This window comes from Syngnathus typhle, linkage group LG2, assembly GCF_033458585.1.
Source record: "Syngnathus typhle isolate RoL2023-S1 ecotype Sweden linkage group LG2, RoL_Styp_1.0, whole genome shotgun sequence".
In the NCBI taxonomy this organism is placed as follows: Eukaryota; Metazoa; Chordata; class Actinopteri; order Syngnathiformes; family Syngnathidae; genus Syngnathus; species Syngnathus typhle.
In genome coordinates this window covers 19498418-19513035 of record NC_083739.1, presented here as the reverse complement: position 1 = coordinate 19513035, position 14618 = coordinate 19498418, and the positions used below count along the sequence as shown (strand labels likewise).

The window sequence follows — 14618 nt, the reverse complement described above, 5'->3', positions numbered from 1 at the left end:
CAGAGACCCACCACATCTGGTCAATTGAACTGCACCTCCAGAGCTGGAGTGGATCATACTTGACTTAGGTATGCACCCTTTGCCTTTGTGAGAGCTTTGGCTGAGACGTTCTCTCTAAGATCAGCTATAAAATGTAAAATTGAATTGATCGTTTCTTTTGGCTTATTGATACTTACTTGATAAAGTCCAAAGTCAAGGCGAAGAGTGGCAACATAGCGAGTTTCACGGCCACTGCGAACATCTCGTAGTTCTAGCTGGAGGTCGTGCCACCGCCCGTCTGCCACTTGAACCTGATCTAGCCTCAACCTCACTGGTCTGGTAGAACCCCGAGTGACAGAGAACACTAGCTGACCATTTATCACCTGGAAGAGGATGCGAGACATCAGCAAAAATAATCGGGTAGTCGAGGTAGCACAAATAAGACAAAAACTATGAAAGAGATGTTTCCTAACCTGAAATAGCAAGCTGGTATACTGGCCGGCCTGAGCCTGAAGCAGCGTCCCATCTCGGGATCTGGTTCGGAACACCAAACCCAGGTACCAAGGTGTGGAAATAGTGACGTCGTTCTTTAGATCCCACCAGAGGGCACTGTTTCCCAAAAAGCGATGGGGGTGTGGCATCACTGCAGAAAAGATGAGAAGGGATCATGTGTAAAAAGTCAGCGACATCCTGGATGACGATAATGGTGATGAGTCATCGGATGAATCATTGGACTTGAGAGGAAATACGATGTAGATGAAATTTAATATTACAGTGTGCGTGTGTATGAAAAACCACAGAACCACGGCCTAGTGTAATTACGAGCAAAGTCGACACTTGGAATAATGATTAGCCACTGAAATTTGAATGCCGTGCTGGTAGTCAACAGTGCGGTGTTCTCAGGACAGTTGGGAGTCTCTCCAGCGTGTCCTGGGTCGTTTCCAGAGAATTCTCCTGGTGGTATGTGCCCGGAACGTCTCACCAGCATCCTAACAAGATGCCCGAGCCACCTCATCCGGCTCCTCTCAACGTGGAGGAGGAGCGACTCAACTTTGAGTTCCTCCCGAACGACTCATTTGGGTCACTTCTATCCAGGATCTGCTGCTTAGTCTCAGATTTGGAGGTGCCAATTCACATCCTAAGCACTTTACACCTCTACTGCAAACCACTTCAGTGAGCGTTAGAGATTGCGAGATTCATTCATTCGCCATCTGCCTCTGTTCTCTTTTCAGGAACTCTGTTTTACTTATAAACACATTTAGCTAACCCTGATCATATTTTCCAGCCTGTCTTCCGCTTCTGCTTATCTATGTAACAGCTTTTTATTTTCTGCTCAAAATCCCTTGTGGTCTGTTCCACCCTCAAGCTCAACCATAAGCTTTAGTTTTCTTTTGATAGAAAATACTTTTAAATGATCCTTTTTGTTTTCTCTCAAATGACCCATGCTGCTCCTATTGGACTCTTTGCTCTTCTATCTAAAAAGCCCAAGTAAATAAAGCCCACTGAACATAGAAAGCACCTTGTTGTAGATTTCATACTGTGATCACTTTCTGATAATATTTTCATAATAATGTATTAACCACTGAATGCCATAGGAAAATTGCTTTTTTGTAACTGAAATAGGCTCTCACCGTGGCTGCAGTCCTTCCCTCCGTACCCAAGAGGACAGTCACAGGAGAATGTCTCCCAGCTGACCCGGCAGACTCCTCCATTCTGACAGGGATTGGACTTGCAGAAGGGAAGTTTTGCACTGCAGCCTACCATTAACACAAGAGAACGTCATATTACATATTTACAGTATTTGCAAGTATTAAAAACTGATACATAGCCAATTGTATGTATTCACATGGGATAGGGACCGAGCTGGACTATGAATGGCAGAAATCCCCATATAATTGACGGCTATTGAAATGCATCAGGCCAGTGGGGGCAGTTGGGACCAATGTAGTACGTAGACCGCTGTAAGTTATGATGAATTTGTTCAGGTCACAAGCACCGATATGTGCGTGAATTTCATCATATTTCATATACAAATATGAAAAAAAAGCATTAAACCTTCTGAGTCATCTTGGAAATAAATTAATTGAGCGCATCATTATTATTATGATTGCCCTCATTATTTTTGGTTTTAAATCATCCTGTTGGCCAGTGTGCCATCATTGTTAGGGTTATGATATCTGTTCCCATGCCACCCAGTGGTCATGCACGGATTGTTGCTAGTCCCAAAAATAGAGCGACTAAAGTTAGCTATGGCTTGAATAAAATTGCTGACCTGGCAGAGTTCCATTGTTAGCAATAAACCCAGCCAAGTCCAGTGGTTTGTTGTCAATGTGCAGCTCCTTCATACAGCCGATAAACTCCCTGGTGCCAAACGGGAAGTTGTCTGGAATGTTGGGAACCCCACCCAGGAACAATGGACCAGTCAGGTCAAGAGACCTAAGAAACCACGAGATATGGATGAAGGATGTTAAGGCAGAATTTTCTCATTCACCCATTGTCAGATAATAAGAAAGGACAGGCGATAAGGATTAAACAAACCCATGAAATATCTTGCCTGAGGAAATAATAATGGCAGCATAAGCACGGCTTTTGGGGTGAAATCAAAGGATGATGGTGGACTAAAGGGAGGAGGAAAGAAATTGAAAAGAGGAGACAGAAAAGAATACAAGGAGAAAGATGAAGATTGAATATGAGTGATGTTAATCATCAAGCGGATTACGAGGTAGATGGAGGACAAAGCAGAGAACGGGCAAAAAATAAAATAAGGTGCTTTAAGGAAACATCGACAAAATAACAATCATAATCATAATAATGGAGGCAAAAAATGATAAGAGGATGACAGGAGGCAGCTGGGACGCAGACTAAAAAAAATCAGTCACTAACTGTGCGTTAAAGCAGATATCAAAAGTGGAGAAGTGAATGAGAAAACAGAAGGTAAACTGAGGGAATGTGGGGAGAAAGATGTGATAATGGATAACCTGACAAATAAAAAGACATCTTTGTGTTGTCGCTGAGACATTTGTGCTCTCGAGTGTGAATTATTGTCTTTATTTTCTTTGTTAAACCTGGCTTTGATAAAAGACCATATGTCAAATGGAGAGGAAACCCAGACACATTAAAACACAAAAAAGAGATTTACGTTATATAACAAATATGAACAAAAAAGCATCATTGGAAGCCAGTGCTGAGTAAAAGATGAGACATGCTTTGGAGGCGTGAGACAGTGTTTCTCTGATCCTTCCTGCTTTTCTTCATGCTTAGATGACAGCCAATGTGATTACAGCACCCAGAAGCTAGACATAAACCACTACAACAACAACAATTTTGAGGATCTTTAGAGTAGTGTTGAGCTTTAATCTGCTCCATAGTTAAAAGGTTCCAGGTCAAAATCTCGGTTTCACACCTCTTGTGTCGAGTTTGTATGATCTACCCATACTTAAGTGGATTTTCTCTAGACACTGTCTTCTTCACTTGTTCCAAAAACCTGCATGCACATTACACATTTCTGGTGACAAGATACGGACCCATTATTGTATTTTATTAAAAATGGGAGCGCAATATCAGCTAGCATTGCTGAAAGAAATGAAGATGACGAGTACAACAGGTAATAAGATCATAAGAGAGATACAACGAATCACCAGGGAGCATGCAGTCAATTGATGTTTCATGAAAGACGACTTAATATACTAATTTCAAGATCTTTTCATTGCGGGATCTTATGGGAGTAGGAGTACATGTTTCACAATTTGAAAACACATCCATATATATACACCACACTGGCTCTTCAAGTGTAAACATAACATTCTTGCATCATAAAACACACTCACTTTTTGCTGCTGATCTGTTTGCCCTGAGCAGCACAGCTGTAATTTCCAAGCTGACTCCCGAAGCGGAGTGACAAGGTTGTATCGCAGTCGTCAATGCTCACTACTGCAATCTTCTCATCTGAGGGACCCTGAGCCTCACCACTCATGCTGCGCTTGGGCTGAACACACAAAGGAGCAAAATGAAAAGATTGCAGAGGATTCGTTTTTTTAATTAAGACTCTTGTATGACGTTTTTTAGACAACCAGACAAACCACATTAAAGAACAAAATTATCAACTAAAAATGCAAGGTTGTTGACTACATTGTATCCCACTCAATACCTGTCTTACTATCAGTCTAAAATAGAGTATAGCAGACCAGTGGGATACATTGCTCATACTGTATCTCATAGTAAGGAAAAAGGAAAAGATTTATTGTTCAGGCAAGACACAATAAACTGATTAATTTACACACAATCTGCAGGGTAAGAAAGGAAAACAGACAGCATGTCACACAGTCATACTCACATAGCGTATAGCTGGCTGAGGAAAATAAAAGAACAAAAGAAAATTAAAGGTGATGTGCATTCACTGCGCATGGCTAGAATGACAAGCAAACACCCACGCAATGGCATAATCGCATGTTTGTCAGCAAGAAAAGAGCTTTGTTGGCATGAAATGTTAAAATAAATTCAGTAGACAAGCAAAGCAATTAAAATTCAGGAGAAAGCCAAACAATACAAAGCCTGGAAAAGGACACTTGATATGAAGCCATTATGAAATTACATGTGAAATATGAGTGAGTGTAATAAAATAGCACAATTGTGATATGATTTTGTGAGTAACTCACCTTGTTGTAATAGTGGATGTGAACTGTGTGCCATTCCCCATCACTCACACCTCCACGCAGAAAAGGGCTCACCTGGGTGGACGATTCACCTGCAGGTATTGTACAAAAAATCAAAATAACCAAACTTGCAGTTTTTCCTTTTCGTTCAGCTCAATGTATTGAGATAATCTGCAATGCTCGGTGTTTGTACGTACCTGTGGAGTATTTAAGCACTACTTGTCCCTCTTGGATCTCCAAAGTGATAAAGTCATGCTTCTCGTTGAAGCGTCCATTGTAGAACAGAAGGCCGTTGCTCTCAAGTGTGGCAAAACTAGAAAAAAACATACATATACGTATGATGGGATGAAAATTTGGCTTCTTACTTGGTCAAGCAACCCCACTCGTTTTTGATGGTCATAAACTTTATTTACCGCATTTTCCGGACTATAATGGCGCACCATTAATCCATCATGTCAGATTTTTAATCCAAATCAAATCATTCTCCATTTTATCTTTTTTACTTCAACTTCAGATGCAACAAATGACTTTATAATCACAAAATAATGATCCATAGTCTTTTTGATTCATGATTCATAGTCTTCAGCAGGCCACTTATGCTTGATTTCATGACACAATGCTTCGGGCCAGTTTGAATTTAGGAATTTAGTCCATATATAAGGCGCACTGGACTATAAGGCGCACTGTCGGCTTTTGAGAAGATTTTCGGTTTTTAGGTGTGCCTTATAGTCCGGGAAATACGGTAGTTTAAAAGAAAGAAGCGAGTGAGTGCGTGCATAGATGTTAATTTTGAAATACATGTAATGTCTTGTTTTTCAATAAATCAAAACATGTTTCAATTCACCAATGACAAGTGAAACAAAGCATTTTTGAAAAGATAAAAAGTACCCACTCCAAAAACGAATTCAACCTAACTGAATTAAAAAACAAGTCAAAATGAAGTAAAAAGTAACTATTATGACAGATCATAACTTATGAAAACCAGATTCAGATTTGGTGCAGACTTCACTTATAAAGCATCAAGCCCTTACGACATCAGAATCATAGCCAAAGTGAATTTGAAAATCTTATAAATGTGTACTTGGAACTTTTGTGACCACTATAGAAGACATTGTGAACTGATAACAATCATGCAAATATTGATCTCTTCCATAGCAATTGTCTCCATGACTTGGCAGTCACTGCAGCAGTGCTTGCCGACATTCTGCAGAGCTATCAAGTTTCTGCTAACCAACTAGCTGTTGTGCAACAGCCAGCTAAAACACAGACAGGAGAGGAAAGGATGCGGTAAATTTTCGTGTGCCCAATACGTCGACGACTAATGCATTATGGCATTGGACATTACATAAATATGTTGTACAAATTTAGCATAAAAACATGCTTTAGTTCATATTTGTATCCCCTGCTGGCGAAGCATATTGATGTTCTCGCTCTTAAAATTTCTCAACTAATGTTTGTTCATCTGTGAAGCACAGACTCTCCAGCTGGCCCGTACACACAAACATATACTGCTTGCTGCAGCTCCAGGGAACACAGCATATTTACGCAGTATCAGTCTTTAGGCCCTGTGGCAATGACAAATCGCGTACCTCTGAAGGTGACTGATGAAGACGGAGATACAAAATTGTTTGGAGTGGGTGGAGGGACTTGAGAAATGATAGCGTTCTACAATGCTGTGTTCTGCAAAATCAGGCCAAACATTTCACTGGAAGCAAACAGGGTGCTGAATAAAATATGGAGAGCAGGCAGGGTAACAATGTCAGTGCAGACGCTTCAGTTAGCTACCTTAAGATGTAAAATTCAACAAGGCTAAGAATTTGACTGCATGTCAAGCTCAGCGATCTTTTGCCATTCAGCAAGGCACTACGTTTAAGATTGATGTGCAAGACTCCCACATGTGACTATTAATGGGCACCTGCAGTTTAACAATAGGGTCTCTCAATTTTGACAATGATTCCAAGCTCAAAGTCGACAAACGCTGATGTTTCTAAAAGATTATCCTGACCAATTATCCTGTGGTGTCATCCACATTAAACCTGTTCAAATTTCAGATGGCAAATCCTAATGTGTGTGGACAAGACTAAGTTCAGCCAAGCCATAGTCTAGAAGTTGAAGGGCTTTCTTTGAGGGATTTGTTCTACGTATATTTGCAGAATTGAATCGTTTTTTGTCATAAGTTGTCAGGAGACAATTTTTAAATGAGCACCGATTGCAGTAAGATTTCTGAACACACTGCAATTTTTAAATGTAATGCATACTGACAGAGGCGTAGCCAAGCCGGGGCGAGCCGGGGCGGCGCCCCGGTTAGGACTCCCTGCGCCCCGGTTGAAAAAAAATCTAGCTTTTTCGATTCTTCATTTTCATGCCGTTTTTTTCTTTCGGTCTTGTGCGAATGCGCTTGCGCTATTCTATCTGCGCGATGTTATCCATTCACCGTTTGCCTCCCGGACCCGGATGTTGTTTTAGCGATCAGCGAACGGCGTGGGTGATGTTCGATTTTTTTTCCTGTGGGCGCGCGCCCCTACTGGAAAAATTCCTGGCTACGCCTCTGCATACTTAGTGTTTGTGGTGACAATAAAGATCTGGATTTTAAGATATGTTTACTCAAACTTAAACATTGCTGCCACTTTAGAGAATTGTTGGTTTTTATGACCTATTTTAAAATTAATATTGAATATTTTATCATTGTACGGGAAAAGCATAAAAGTCATACTGAAGGCACTCCGATGGCCTCCCTAAGAAAGAATGAGATCACCTGAGACTGAATGATAGACTGAGAGAACACCACAGGGATACAAATGTTGATGAGACCTGTAGATGGGCAGATGAAAGTAGAAAGAGGAGAAATCACATTGCCCACCAGTGTGCGTCATGGAAGCAAGAGAAAAGGAGTGACATCGATCTACGAGATGGAGACCAAATCAAAAGTGAAAAAAACAGTGCGAGATGAGAATCAAAGGGGTCTAATTATAGATCTCTGGATGACGGGAAATTGGATTTTGGGAGATGAGAGCCCAAGGAAACATGATAGCAACAGAAAGTAGTCTTTCTTATCTACTTACGTTAAAGAGATGGAGAGGTGAAACCGCTGTCTGAGGCCCCGAAACATGGCAAAGGTCTTTGGAGGGAAGGAGCGGGACGTGATGGTGCAATATGGTCGCTCGTACCCGCCGGCAGGACACTCGCAGCGGAAGCCGCCGCCCGAGAGTTCCCGGCACGTTCCTCCGTTACGGCACACTCCCGGCACGCAGCCACCGTTTCGCCGATCGGATTCACATCGGTCACCTGTGTCGGAAACACACTTAATAAACATAAGGCCTCTTACGATTTCTGTGAAATTACACCACAGTAGCTTAGAAACAAAAACAAGACACAGAGAAACAATACAGGAGGGATGGGCAATTTAAATCCTGCTGCGCTCTACAATTTTCCATCAATGCTACTGGGGGGGCCACATATTTCTTATCTTGATGTATGACAAAAATTACATTTTTGAAAATGGATAAATTGTTTGGCTCTTAATAGATTTCTGGAGGGAAAAAAAATCTGCAAAATATGTTGTTATTGTTTCTTATTGTTGCTCTATGGCCTTCAGAAATATTTATTTCAAAGTTTCGAGGATGGAAAAGTAGTGCAATAAACAGTGCTGATTGCATCTCCATTATGCACCATATTCATAGACTTGGTTTTTCTTCCCAATCAGGCAGCCAATTATACTCTCCTTTTTATGCAAACGTCTCCTTCATTATGGAGTACACCAGCAGGGTGCTGATTCCTTGAGGAGGACTAAAGAGTTTCTTTTGTAGCGGACTGACCTTTATGGTCGATCAAATGGAGCGAACACAAGATATTATGGAAAAACACAAAAAGATATAATGGGCAATCTGACCTCCAAAAAAAGGATCATTTGCGTGAAACAGCTAGCCTGTCTCTTAACAAATGACCTCATCTCATGAGATTTGATGAGATAGAGCAAATGAGCAAAGACAGCCAACATAAATAAACAACTTGGTTGCCTTTATTTCTTCTCAACACAGACTAACTGAATAAGTAGCAGTCATCAATGCAAGGTTTATGCCTTAGCAGCATTTACCCCAAATTTGAAAGTAAAAAAATCCAACTGGGTGGCCTCATCCCACGTCACATCTCAGAAAGTTCTGGCTAGTTCCGTTTCAATGAGTGTTGTTCCAATTTATTGGGAATGTACTTTTGCACGTAGAAAAACAGATTGATAAAAGCTACCTCCTTGGTGGAGGTAAGAAATGAAAAACAAGTTCTACATTATCTGTCTATGAAAAGAAACACCCACCTAATCCCTTCATCACCACACACAGAATGCAGCACATCAATGCTCTGTTTCTACCTTTCCTGGAGCACATTCGGACACAAACATATTCTGACACAGCAGCTGCTCACACTCGCACCCCATCCCCCTTGGCTTGTCCGTATAAAAAGAGCAAACAGGGTTTGAAACTGGCCTCCAGATAAATTGCTCCTTAAGGACCTTCAGTAGAGCCTGACGACAGCATTTCAAACATCCACACTGCAGAAGATGGCAAGCAGAACGACATTCTGATTACATACATAAGCAATAAATCTAATTTTGTGTGTCAGACTTCCAGTATTTCTCTCATTTGCACACAAACACACAAAGGCACACAGAAAAACACAAAGCACAAAGAATCGTTGCCCTTGCCCTCGAGGCTGTCAAGTTTGATCAAGTAGCTGTCTCTGTTGGCATTTTGTTTGTGCTGCTTTTAGCTTGTGCCCACGAGCAAAAAGTCCACACATCTCACAAGGCTACACACAAATATACACACACACACGGTTGTAAGTCAATAGAAACCTTCCCCATTCCTCATGGTATTTTGGATGAAAATATCATCAGACAGAAAAGACATTGAGATATACAAACAATAGCTACACATGCTTAGAGGGCAGGTAAGGGCCCTCCAACACACACGCCCACACACAAGTGAAGCCAAACAGCAAAAGATTCCGTCTTCCCTCTACTCGTGGCTCCGAGCCACATAGAGAATGTCTTCAGAGGAATCTGGATGGTTTGTGAGTGCTTCCAGGCAATGCAGACATCATCGCCGTATCATCATAATTACTATACTTAGATATTCTTATGAATAGTATGTACAGAGCTGGTGAGTAGTTGACCACTTTGCTTTCTTGACTACTCTTCATTTGTTTGTCCTTCCAAGTCTTCATCGTCTTACCGTTAAGCCAATTGCCAAATGATTGTAATCTTAGTGCATCATCCATTAGTAGCGTCGCCTTCTCTCGCCAACAGAAATATAACAGAAACGTCCATGTAAGTCAGTGCTTCTCAATTATTTTCTGTTACGCCCCCCCCTAGCAAGAAGAAAACTATTCGCGCCCCCCCTCCCCACCGTGACTATCCTAACTTGTCTTGTAAATCGTAAAATGTTGCACTGTCGCAAACGTGACAGAAGTAACAATGAGAGCGCCACTGCCCCCTGCTGTAGTAAACGCGCAATTACACTTTATTCTAGTACTGCCAAAAAAAAAGCCTGTTCCCCAGGGTCACACGCGCCCCCCCAGGAATAGCACCGCGCCCCCCAAGGGGGGCGCGCCCCACTATTTGAGAAGCACTGATGTAAGTCAACCTCGGCAACAAGGACGCAGTTTTGCTCATGCAGCAAATTGCCTGTCTTGCCTTTCTCTCTTGGACAACTTATCTGCACAGACTCATTAATATTAAAATAAATGAAGACATTAATACTCATGAATAATGCGTGTTCATTATTAAACGCACCTATAAATACACACACAAACGCAAATACACACATGCATACGTGCCAAACACACAGCCTGGTTAATTTTGCACGCACAGTTGGACGGAGACAGAGGCTGGAAATAAATTGGAGAAAGAATAGAAATAACTGAAAAAAACATAGAGACATCCCAATTAGAGGAAGTCAAGAACAACAGGCAGGACTGCAGTGCATTTTCTTTCATCCTTGGATTGTGACAAGAGGAAGTCAAAAACGTTCCACAGAAAATATTCCCAAATCAAGGATCCAAAGAATCCAAAGATTTTGAGCAGTCTTTTCGGTGCCACAAGACAGGCTACACAAACTGTAGATATTTTCACAGAGCCACGAGGCTTGTTAGAAACAGGTGGTTTGCGTCACTGTGGGTGTGACCACAACAGATTCACGGCCAATCAAAGCGGCTCCTCTCATTGCCGTTAAAATTGACCAAAAGTCGTTAACATTTCAGCCACAAACTTGTCACACTACACAAGGCCTGCACCGGCACAAAAAACATTTTTTTGCTGCACTTTTAACACTATGAATGAAATGTTAAAATATATTTTTAGATTGTAGACCTTAACTTCAGCAAATGTCCACTTGCAGTCCCGAAATACTATGGCTCTCCCTGAATTATCACTTACCTAATCAGTTTAGTTTTGTTTCACTTTGCCTCCCTCCAGTCTATTGCTTCATCCTTCCTTTCCTCACCTGCGTTCTCTCTAAGTATTTATCCATCTTGCCTCATCTTTAGTTGCTCATCTCTTCTTCCTCCTCCATGCTTAGCTTAATGTATTCTCACCATCCTTTCATTCATGCAGATGTTTTATTCATCAAAGCCACTATATTCTACAAGTACCCCTCGGCATCTTGGTTTGCTTCGCCTCAGCTCCCACCGCCCGGTCGCTCCCTCCTCTTCCACCTCACCACATGGTACATCCCCGGAGGCCGATATACTCTGCGTAGATCCCTCTTTCCTGCCTTTTGTCTTTCCCCTGTAGGTCATGCTCCCTTTTACATCGTCCCCCCCGTCTCGATCATTCTCTCTCCTACGGCCCCTCAAGAAATGCATAATGAACTGCAAATCAACCAATTTGCTTAATCTGTGACTTTTTCGCATAAATAAACAATCTTTGCTGTCATCGTTTAATTCTTGACAAAGCATAGCTGTATTATGAAAGGCAGTTTCCAATTCCTGGGTTCAGTTACTTGACAGCAGCTGTTCAAAGGTAAAAAGACTTCCACTGGAATTTTTTTTTTTCCTAGGGATGGGCAAGTACCAATATCCAGTATCAGTATTTTCTGACCTTTCTACCAACAGGAAGTAGAAATTAGAAGAACAGAATATTGCCATGAACTTCCTTTGATTTCAAGGACAACTTTAATATAGGGATACGGTGCTTGGTATCCGTCATTTTATGTAACACTTGAAATTTTCCACTGCTTTTTTAGTTTCAATATGTTTTTAATTACCACGGTGGTGTTTGATAGCTCATGGACAACAGTAAATCATAAATTGTATAAAGTGCTTCTATATAAACAACATTGTATGTTAAAATTTAGTGACTGAACAAAAGATTAAGCACTCTGGGGGGGCCTGAAAAGACATAATATTGGTGTTCGAACGGGCTTCGTACATGACATAACATGAGCCCTCGACATAGCTCAAGTTATGAGCTCCACATGTTTTGATTTTGGTTATCTTTTTGTGTCTAGTAGAAAAGCCAGCTGCAATAGCTGGTTGTTGCGGTAATAATGCCCTTCCTCCCTCTAAATAAAAAAGAACAAAATACATGGGACATATGTGAAGTGACTGGGCTCTATTTTCTTGGAAAGCTTATTTACCGGTGGGGAACAAATGCCAGCGTATCTTGATTTCCGTGCAAGCGCAAGACTGGCTGCGCATGTTTTCCGTTTTGGCAGACCAGTTTCCACTGAGCAGGGTATACCACTGCAGCAAAAGGAGTTATATTACAGGAGATGAGACTGGCCGAGTGACTAATGGGTGGCAGAAAGTCGATGTGAACTTGCGCCACCTCAGACCATGTCTAAGTGCTGGTGCAGGGTAGACTGCTGCCGCAACGTGACTTTCATGGGTTCGATTGAAGCACAGGCAGACAGATAACAAGCTCAGAGGACGTGCGGTGGATTATGATGGATATTTCCTTCAGAAAATTGGGAGCAGCAGGCCCTTTGAATCATTTTAGAGTTTTTTTTTAATCATATCCTAATGGTCTGCACAACCACTGTAGAGACAAACAAACAATTAGCAGTATGGGGCAGTCCTTAAGATGAGAAGATGTTTTGGATCCCCATGCGCCCACTTCGCCTATGTCAAAAAGTGGTTGTCTGCGTTCCGGCATGTCAACGCTGTCAGTGCGCGACTGATACAATCAAAGTTGGCTGTTGATTATTCCCACAGCAGCAGAGACCTCCCTCTCACAGATCTGCTAGCCGCACATTTACCAAACCCACCCCACGCACCACATACTCAACTTTTGTTTTTCGACCACCGGATTTGGAGAGCTGCAGTGCTGTGCTGAGGCCTTGTTGAATCAGGTGCACCTTTTCCTGGGTTTAAGCAACCTTAGATATACACCAGTACTGCGTGACTGGTCATACTAAATTGTACTACCTTCTCATGAGAACAGCGTGGCAGTAATGATGATGTATGCCGATGACTGCAAAGTGACATACGCATGGAGCGCAAGATAGCAGTCTAGTTTTGGTACTATCCCCTCCCTCAGGTTTTTGTATTCAGTAGTTTACATTTCGGAAGACCGTTTTCAATGCCCTCACACTTTTATCTCCCTGCTTTGTTACAGACAAAAGCACTCCTCTGTTCTTCCAGTTCGAAATTGTCGGGTTGGACTACATTTTTCACCTTCACCGAAATTTACTGCACTAGATGAATGCAGCTTTTTTTTTTCTCACACAATCCAAACACTTGAAACAATCCACTAGTTTGATAACACACCAACCGATTGAGCAGATGCATTTCTCGCGCTTAGATATGTGATCTTGCTCACTCTTCTCTGTAAAATAGATTATATTTCAATTTAATAGTCATAGCAGGTAAAACTAATCTTGTCTCCACCTATACTGTGCTTCTAGCCATCTCTCTTTTTGTCTCAGCTTCACTGTGTATGAAATAGAGCCTGCTGCACAACCACCATGAGAATTCATTTCTATTTACGTCGACTTTCCGTCTCCTCACAAACAAATTTAGTCTGCATCCCTGCTTGTGTCTTGTCTCTTCCAAGCAGACTCTGCATTTACAGTGTGATTGTATATCACCATCTTGAGTATCGCATGAGATAATTTGCCTTCATCTTTCTTTTTCATGGCATCAGGGTTATCAAATGTTTAAGATCCAATTCACACTACAGTTTAAAGCACCAGCTGGGTTCAGCAGAAACACAGAAAAAGTAAAATTGAACTCGGTCCATAGAGGCTTTTATGTTCCTTAATTTCTGTAATGTACTGACTACCTTTGAAACACAAGAATAAAATATACATACTCTAAAATCCCTTATTAGGAGTTAAGATGAAAGCAATCCCAGCTGAGTTTAGGCGAGGGTACTGGAATGGTTACTAAGACACATCAATTCAGATCTAGGGAGGCATATGTTGGGATCAATCTGCTACTTATATTCAGACAGACCCTTGATTTGTACTGGATAAGTCACGCATGCACCTTTACTTCTCTAGGCTGCCTCATTCATATCAAGTCAGTCTTTTCTACTTACCCGACAGCAATGCAGAACTAACAATTATTAATCATATAAATATATATGGATATTAGTCATCACTCCACTAGTGTTCTCGACTTCTGTATTGCCCACCAATTGTGCTTTGTTTTCATTCTATTCGTTGTGACTCTTCTTGAATGTCTCAGTGGGAGTTTGAAACTACTTTTCCTCTCGGATGTGACACTTCACAGCATCAACTCAAATCAAATACAAAATGAAGTAAAAAAACAGAAGCTTATAGACTAAAGCAAAGCAGTATAAAGTAGTCGTGCTGTGTGTAAATGACAAACTAACAGGTAGACAACGGCAAAGTAGAAGTTTTCCCACATGGCAATGATGCGTGTTTCAAGTTGTCAGGCGCCACATGACAAAACAGGGAAAACACAGCAGATCAAAAACAATCTCAATGTGGGACACCAACAAAGGAAACCGTTAACTTCAGCTCACAGAAA

General features: G+C 41.4%; 1 protein-coding gene across 1 annotated transcript in view; it reads right to left on the bottom strand.

Moving 5' to 3' along the window:
• Positions 1–14618, bottom strand: part of celsr3 (cadherin, EGF LAG seven-pass G-type receptor 3) — a 53670-nt gene that overhangs the window by 23633 nt on the left and 15419 nt on the right. The window contains exons 4-11 of the mRNA XM_061265591.1: positions 7694–7916; positions 4829–4944; positions 4635–4723; positions 3807–3964; positions 2252–2415; positions 1611–1736; positions 453–622; positions 177–362 (exon numbers count right to left, since the gene is read on the bottom strand). Coding sequence (XP_061121575.1) covers positions 177–362; positions 453–622; positions 1611–1736; positions 2252–2415; positions 3807–3964; positions 4635–4723; positions 4829–4944; positions 7694–7916 — 1232 coding nt within the window. The remainder of the gene's footprint in view (positions 1–176; positions 363–452; positions 623–1610; positions 1737–2251; positions 2416–3806; positions 3965–4634; positions 4724–4828; positions 4945–7693; positions 7917–14618) is intronic.